Source organism: Elaeis guineensis, chromosome 1, assembly GCF_000442705.2.
Source record: "Elaeis guineensis isolate ETL-2024a chromosome 1, EG11, whole genome shotgun sequence".
In the NCBI taxonomy this organism is placed as follows: domain Eukaryota; kingdom Viridiplantae; phylum Streptophyta; class Magnoliopsida; order Arecales; family Arecaceae; genus Elaeis; species Elaeis guineensis.
Genome location: NC_025993.2, coordinates 104,718,972 through 104,727,616, shown reverse-complemented (window position 1 = coordinate 104,727,616; position 8,645 = coordinate 104,718,972). Strand labels below are relative to the sequence as shown.

Here is an 8,645-nt window from a genome sequence, read left to right as displayed (position 1 = left end):
TGTCGTTGATCTAACATCCACAATGAGCATTGACATAGACAAACCAGAGCCCATCCTACCTAACACCAATAGGTACTTATATGCAGCCATCTTCAACAATACTTATTTTTCTTGATGGCAACATGTCGAATTTACTTAAAACAGTGAAAAAGCAATCAGTGTTCCTTTTAATACATTCATCATAATAGCATATCATCACTAATCTCAATATTAACGAGAGCTAGCTTATGTGTATCGCATACCAAATTCAGTTCATCAATAGTGTTTTTAGCACCTTGTTGCTTTTAGATCTACGCAAGCTGCAATGAAGAATCACACTGGATTTATTCCATGTTAGGTTGCTGGAAGCTGTTTCATGTTACGCTTAGTTTTGCACCGATGGTATGATAATAACAATTTTCAGGTCACTTAGAAAATTTCTCCTACGTGGAATCCCATGATAAGAGTTCTATTATAGTCCAACCAAGTACAATTATTGGAAGTCAGGCACATTACCTCGACCATATGGGAAAAAAAATGAGATAAGGTTTCAGTTCTGATATGTGAGGCACGTTACCTCGAGCACATGGGAAAAAGTGATGTAAGGTTTCTGTTCTGACATATGAAATACCCCTTTAGCAATGGCTTTTGCCTGAATAGATGGAAGTAATGTAATCTATTCTCCATTCATAAGTCTTCTTCTCTACCCTAATATTCTGCGCCCATATTATATATTAGAGGAAGCCAGTTTTGTATCCCAACCCGTCACTCCATACCGAATTCGTGAATCAGAGTTATTGTTTCTTCTTGTTACATCATTGAAAAATGAGATCTTCGTAGCAAAGCAAAATAAACCCCTCTCATTGTTCCAAGCTTTGAGAGCATGGACCAGAAACTAATTGGAGAACAGAATTAAGAATAGGTCAATAGTTAATAAAGAAAAGGAAAGGAGTAGTGATCTCGAAACGTAATGGTTCATTTCACCAGACAGTTAGCCAGTCGGAGAAACGGAACAGACCTTGGAGGGATCGACGAAGGAGCAGGATCGAAGGAGATGGAGGACTTCATCGGAGACTTGCGGGTTGTCCAAGAACACGGCCGCCGCCGCCGCCGCCGCCGCCGCCGCCGCCGAAGACTGCGAGAATCCCACCGCTCCACCGCCAACAGCCGCCGGCGGAGGAGGGGGGACGACCTCATTGGACGGATGGCATTCCTTACTGCTTGCATCTCGATCGATTGATCGATCTGTAGTGAATTCGGAGCTCGGCCCTGACCAACGTGAAGGTCTTTCCTTGGAGATCCGTAGAGCTTCTTGAAATCCTGACCGTCCAACCAATCAAACAAACTCCAAAGCTTTCAATCTCCGCTCCCCATGTAAATAGGCCGGGCCGGCCCAAGCCTGGTCCCAGATTCAGCGGGGATCATCGATGCAGTTGGCTGTCTGCAATCGCAGCGGTCCGTACATGGATTGACGGTCGCAATTGAATGAACCCCATGCATATGGAAATACAAGCCCGGCCCATATCAAACTCACTTGGTCAGCTCTTCCATTAGAATTTCGAGATTTGTGGGTCCAAATGTTTGGCCTGTTCTAGCCGAATGAACTTTTCAAAGGTTAGCTGGCACATTTTGACCATGACTTAACCAATATGCATAGCATGATTTTTTTTTTCTCCCCTCAACCAAAAAAAAAAAAAAACATCCCACACGAGATATGACTGGATAATTTTTAATGTTTAGTTGTATAATGAAATTTAACAGAACTGCGGGAATCTTAAATTCAATAATCCATGTAGAGTTTTTTCATGTTCACATTTTTTTTTCCTCGGGGAAGAAGTAGGATAGCTAATGCGACATGGAACCTCCCCAGAGAGCAAAAGCCCCTACCCTTAAAACTTTCCTGACCGGCCAAGTTGTGGCAACCCCATGAGTGACATGCAACACTGACATGCATACAGAGAAAACCCCAAGTACTGGTTCAGCTACCACTTTCTTAGAACGGCACGTACAATCCCCTGGTGAAATTATATGTTCTAAAGTAAAAGAAATATACGAAGTTTTCATTACTTCATAAATAGTGTAGATATCATATAGAGTTGAACAGAAAATAGGGTTTCTTCATTTTGTACCTTCCTGCCATCGCGTATAGGAGCAGGCATAGCATATTTAATCTAGAGTTCAAGTCAACTATGGCATAGGCGTACGAAAAAAAGTCATAATACATAAAATAAGATCATTCTGTGGATGCTGGCATAACATTCTAACTCAACTAGGCCTGATTGGATGATCAAGAATCCGACGTTGATGATCAGAATCCATCTACTATGTTATAAAGACTTTGAGCTCCAAAGCATATGATATTTTTAAGAGTAATTTAAAAATAATATATCACATCTAACAAGTCGGATCATTAGACCTCCGGTCATCTGATTTATCATAAGATTTATAGATGTGAGAGACCGACCAAAGTTATAAATGTTCCTTCAGATCATACGAAAACGGATGATTTACCATGAGATTTCATATACACATTCAGAAAAATCGAAAACCTTTACTAGTTATAAAAATCATTTCTATAATAAAATTCAAGTACCATGTCCAACAGGGTTATAATTAATTGATAAATTACATCGGTCCATAACGATGCATATGATACATATCTATTGTCAACATAAAGTCAGTAACAAAGTTCTTGACCAGGCACCAGAAAGCAGCCAAAGCCAAGCTCTTGATCAGGCACCACTTACCTTCCACACCCAGGCTAAAGAGGACCAAAATCCCATTGCCTTCACATGTTTATTAAAAGCAGGTTCACAAGCCTGTGATCGAGGTTCCTCTACTATAATAGCAGAAACATAGTGGCCTATGGTGCTGTTACAGAGAAACATGCAATTCCCACAGTTAGACATCTCATGTAAAATGTAACAAAGCATAAGGACTTAAAGTGCTCTTAGGCAAACCTTAATCGTGATCAACAATGTACATGCCTAAGCTTCACTCCGTGCCATCCTGTAATTCTTTCAACTTGCTCGACAGTCATGTCTGAAGCCTCAGAAAGGAATGAGAATCTTAGAAACCAAGCTCTCTTTCTTTCACGTGGAGTGAAAGAAGCATTGAGCCAAGAAAGCTGGAACTGGCTGAGTGATTTCAGTGAATGAGGTGCATTATTCCAGTCAATCTTGGTTTTTGATGCCTGCAATCTTCCTGCCAGCTATCAAGAAATATTCCAACTGCAACCATCCATATTTCCAATCTCAGAGAGGTACTGGCAGGTGCAGGCGTGCCCAAGCCCCTCAGCGGGGCCGGGCTAAGCCAAAATTCGCTTCAGACTGCTGCTGATGAGTCTGCATATAGCCAGCGTCAAGCATATACTAGCATAATGATGAAACATATGATATAAACAATGTCTATTATAAAACAAAGGGGAAAAAAATCAATAAGTAGATTGAAGCAAGGAAACGATTTTTGTACTGCATGAAACTCAGACAGATTGGTGTGCATATTTCAAGTCAACCTGGTATGTTCGACAAAAGAAACAGCATGACAAGCAGCAAGGATGAGTAGCAAGGAAAATCATCACTGTACAAAAAATCATCTGTGCTTCATATAGCCAGTGTCAAGCATATACTAGCATAATGATGAAACATATAAACAATATCTCTTATAAAACAAAGGGGAAAAAAATTCGATATGTAGATTGAAATGAGAAAAATCAATTTTGTACCGCATGAAATTCAAGACAGATTGGAGTGCATATTTCAAGTCAACCTGGTATGATCGACAAAAGCAACGGAATGACAAGCAGCCACGATGAGTAGCAGAGAAAATCATACCGTACTGTATGAAAATGAAGATGGATTGGTTCGGCCTGGTATGAGTAATTACAGAAATAGCATAACAACTGGCAAGACTAAGTATATCCCTTGTAACGCTATTTCCTTGATGTAGTTAGACCACGAGAAACTGATAGCAATTGAATTCCAGATAACCGAACATCTAACAATTTAAGTTATTTGACTTATGTCATTATATTATTTGGCTGCTATGCAGATGGCATTGGTCAAACTACCGACCAGAACAGTGGAAAGAGTAAACAAAAGGGGAAGAGCACTGATGCCCACCCGACAAACCAATGCTGGTGTCCCCTTTACACTATAATAGTTCTGCCCTCACACTATCTAGCAAAGAAAGGGAAAATGATCACATAACCTTACATCAACAATCACATATTCAAAGTTTTGATATAGTAGCATGTTCACATACCTGTGCAAAAGGTTGAACATGTTCATGGGAATGGACAAACGACATTCCAGGGCGTGGAGGGACAGAGTATTGGGAAGAATGCATGTAAACTGATGATGTTGATGGTGTTCCAACATGATTAGTATTAAATGATGCCATCAAACCCTCAGGATGACCATAGCCAATTGCAGGTCCTGAAGCCGCTGACCAAGATCCCTGCAGATGTTGAGGAACGTGTCTGGGTTGGTGTTCAATAGGAATTTGAGGCCTGTGAGTTGATCCAAGTTGAGGAAATTCAGTATTATAGTTAACAGCGGGGGAAAACATTGGCTGCATGGTATAAGGTCCTCCATTAAATCCAAATCCAGGGTCAAATCTTTGCATATACCTGGAATCAGAATACCATAAAAATGGCTCAATTCAATGCACAAAATACATCACATTCGTCTCTTAGAAATATTAAATGCATTCTTGCTCTTGCAATCAGGGGGACAACGAGCAAGTTGTGATAGATAATATGCAATTAGGCAAGACCATAAGAATGAATGTCAAAATAGTATTTAGCAGATGAGATAGTAAAGAAGACTAGCCGTTCTTGTCCATCTAAACAGATCTTGGTACATTCAACTTATTCAAGCCAACTGGTGCACGTGTAAGGTACATAAAATGAAAAGAATTGTTTTCGAGCATCAACAGTTAATACGGGTTAACCTATTGTACACCTTTCTTCTTCCACATGTCTAAGCAATGCAGCTAATATACTTAAAAGATCCATATTGACAATGAAATGGTCAAATCAATATCACCTTGTAAGGAAAAAAAAAATGGGGAAAAAGCAAAATGATGTAAAATTTTTATCAGCCTACACAAATGCAAGAAAACTTGTTGCTTGAGTTAAGATTTAATCTTGGATTGCTAACACCAAAAAACTAATCTGGGGAGTATGAATACTCAATGGCATAGGAGGCAGCATCCTTAAAGTACGGACTCAGTTGAAAGGGGTGAATGCATCTCTAGCCCATATGGGACTGCACCTGCATCATACCTATCATAACTCCGATCATAGTCAGGATCCTTCCGATCAACCTCTCGATCACGGAAAATGGCCACTCTATTGCTAGCTCTGTATTTACTGACAGCAGGCTCTTTGTCTGTCCTATTTCTGTTTGATCTATTGCTGCCTATAGAAGAATCACTCAAAGTTCTTCCAAGGCTAGTTTCAAAATTTTCAATTGTAGATTTGTCATCTGATCTTGCTGATACCGAGAAACATTGTTGGAAGCTATCTTGCAAGTTTGGTTCACCTTCTATCTTTGCCATTCCAACACCACCACTACTACTGTTAAATATTCGAGCACGTGCCTTGTTATACTCCTCTTTTCTTTGTTCAACACTTTTTGTAAGGTTTGTCTTAGAAGAATGCGAATTTCCACTGGTAATAATTAAGGACTGTTTCTGTGGTCTCTGCTTGATTGCAACCTTAATGGCATTATTGGCATCTTCCCTTGGCAAATTGACAGGAATGTCTGCAAGCCTAACTGGAGGAAATCGACAATCAGAAGTTTTGCGGAGCACAATTCGAGAACCAGATCCATCAGGCATAATGTTGTCCGACATCGCCATTGACTGCAGGTAATAATGTCGGGCCACACGATGTGCTGCCAATCGTAGATAGGAAGTTGGAAGGTCCTGAAACTCCAGCTCCTGTTGAGTAGGATTGTGGATAAACTTCTCGATATCTTGCTCCATCCTCAAAACTGACAAGAAGAAAGGCCCACATTAATGGACAGAAAGAAAAGAAAAAACATGTACAAGATGTCTCAAACTTTTTAAATTCAGAAAGTCAGCTGACTGTTTACAGAGCTCTATTCATATGTCAATTGCATTATAAAATTTTCTTTAATTGAACCATAAATGAGATAGTGCCACATTCAATAAGCATTAATATAAGATACAAGCCTTAATCACACCTATCTCAGTCAGCTGTATGAATACTGCATCAATGGCTTCCTTTAAGAACCCTTATCCACATAATGGAAACTGTATCTAAATCCATTAGCACTCTTTTTATCTAAGCTTTTCTTTTCCCAGTCTAATCCCCCTTCAAACAATCAGTACCGAAACAAACTTGCTCCTCAGAGAGATCATCCCTAGCATACATTGTCATTTGTAAGCAGTTAACAAACCAATTTAAATGATTCTACAACATCATGGGGGTTTTGACTGACAAACACCATCATATGTCTCATACCATATGGGAATAAACCTGCTCCATAGGCTTTAGAAGTCAAAATTAACCCTGACATACATACTAAATAAGTGCTGGAGAAATCAAGCCAATAGACCTATTCTAAGACATTTTATTACTTTAGTAACAACCAAACAAGAACAACTGGAATAATTGGAACATGCCCAATAGAACCAATGAAATTGTATTATGTTTCAATCATTTAAGAATTGAAACATAAGTTCAAAAGTAAAACTCAAGATAGAGGTTCAAGGAATTAAAGAACGAAAGATGAGACACATGAAGTAAAAAATGATAAAACAAAATAGTGATGCCAAATGATTCAAAGTCATTACTAGGAAAATGAGATCAATCACAAAAGGTGGATCATTTCATCTTTAGTGATTCTGGTGATTTTAATTCTTTGAAAATCTTTGCTATGCCCTGCTATACTTGATGCACGACACTCCATCATAAAAGACGTGACTTTTATGCAAACTCGCTTGATCTCCTACTCATTCACAAATGTTATTCATAAACAGTAAATTTCTAACAAATCCTTAAATCTTATAAATCATCTTGTCTATTTTTTTCGCATCAACTTCGTACACATTACTATATTCAAATCATCAAAGCTTCTTATACAACGGAATTTGACTATACTTGAATTCAGTACTCAACACAAAAATAAATGCTTGTTTTTCCTAATCTACATGTTTCCCAGAAGCTGATCATCATGCTGTACATAGGAAGAGGAAAAAAACAAATATATCAGAACCATGCAATGCATCAGTAATATCAATTCACAAGATCTCAATATCCCCTCCAAAATTCAACAGCTCCATTTTGTTTCCACACCTTATCATCTCAATTCTAATTGATCTACTGATCTAACAGGCTTATTCTCAATCAACTTAGCAGCATGAAAGCTCCCCCCCCCCCCCCCCCCTCGGCTTAGCTGTATGATATTAGTGGATACAATTAAACCCATTAAGATTAAAAGCTCATAAATTTGTCACTGCTCCAGTGCTCCTTCAAGCATATTCTCATCAAGTTCCCTTCGTGTTACACTAACTGAATGCTTTCATTCAGTTGCGACAGAATGTGAAACTTATTTCATTTCCAACATTTTAGGTAATGCATGAAATAGGAATTATCCTACTTTTTAGCATGAAGTTCCATGTCATTATTGTCACCTATGAAATCTTTGTCCTCTGCAATCTACATGTGGAATGAAAGGCCGCATGCCTTGTGGTGGGATATCTTAACATGCATCACAGAACAAATTAACTCTATAGAAAACAAAATAGGCCAAAATGTTGGCACTTCGATTTGCTATTCACTATACAGTTCCAAACCAGATGTGATCTCATGCATACACGAAATAGTTATTACCGTCAACTCACAGCTTCAGAACTCGATTGGCCACTCAAAACTCAAAAGAGAGGCTTTGCCATCATTGACTGCTATATGATTAAGATATAGTTTCCCAAAACCAAAAATTTTCCTCCTCTTTTTTTTTTTTCATATCAATGTCCCTGACCACATCCAATCCAAAGTTTTAAAAGAAGGGGGGAAAACGAAAAAAGAAACTACCGTTGCATGATTACATGTGCATTAAGGATAAGCCCTAACTCTGACCAGGATTCAGATCATACACGAGCATAAGAATCCATATGAACATCGATAAAATCGGATAATTGCCATCAATTATACAAGAACTAAACCAAAGTGCGATTAGGAAACCATGTGACTAACTCGAAAGCCGTTCCCGGGGTTTCTCCAAAGCTTCCCTGAGAAACTGATCCACTTGGCTCAATATCTCTTCAGAAGGCTCCCTTCGGCCCTCGGCTAAACCAGAGGCGAAGGAGGACGAAGCAACGGAATCGAGCGGCGGCGGTGCCTCCTCGGCGAATTCCACCGTCATCGAAGGGAGCAGAGTGGAGGGATTGGAGCTCTTCTTGGAGGAGAGCATCAGCCGTGACATGCTATCGTCCAAATCCGCCAGCTCCCATGAATCCGGGGCACCAGCGTCCTCCACGGAGCCCGCCATGGCGATGGAGATCCTCTAGGGTTTGTGGAGCAAGCAAGAAACCCTAACCCTAACCCTAACCGCTTGAAGCTTCATGGGAAGGAGCGGGGTAGAAGGGATCGATCTAGGGTTTGAGATCGGGCGGTGGGGTGAAGAATCGGTGGT

General features: G+C 39.7%; 1 protein-coding gene across 1 annotated transcript; it reads right to left on the bottom strand.

Moving 5' to 3' along the window:
- Positions 1-2,529: 2,529 nt before the first annotated feature.
- LOC105038231 (uncharacterized) lies at positions 2,530-8,645 on the bottom strand. The gene is made up of 5 exons (XM_010913958.4): positions 8,207-8,645; positions 5,267-5,978; positions 4,243-4,609; positions 2,940-3,323; positions 2,530-2,850 (listed from the first exon to the last, which is right to left on the bottom strand). The coding sequence occupies exons 1-4, from the start codon at positions 8,499-8,501 to the stop codon at positions 3,273-3,275; spliced, it is 1,425 nt and encodes a 474-aa protein (XP_010912260.1). The 5' UTR covers positions 8,502-8,645; the 3' UTR covers positions 2,530-2,850; positions 2,940-3,272.

Bases quoted from the DNA above. Each gene is read 5' to 3' on its own strand.
- LOC105038231 (XM_010913958.4), bottom strand. From the start codon at position 8,501: ATGGCGGGCTCCGTGGAGGACGCTGGTGCCCCGGATTCATGGGAGCTG. The intron at 5,979-8,206 runs GTTAGTCACATG...TCTTCTTGTCAG, and splicing joins ACCCCGGGAACGGCTTTCGA to TTTTGAGGATGGAGCAAGAT. The intron at 3,324-4,242 runs GTATGTGAACAT...GGCTATATGCAG, and splicing joins ATGTTCAACCTTTTGCACAG to ACTCATCAGCAGCAGTCTGA.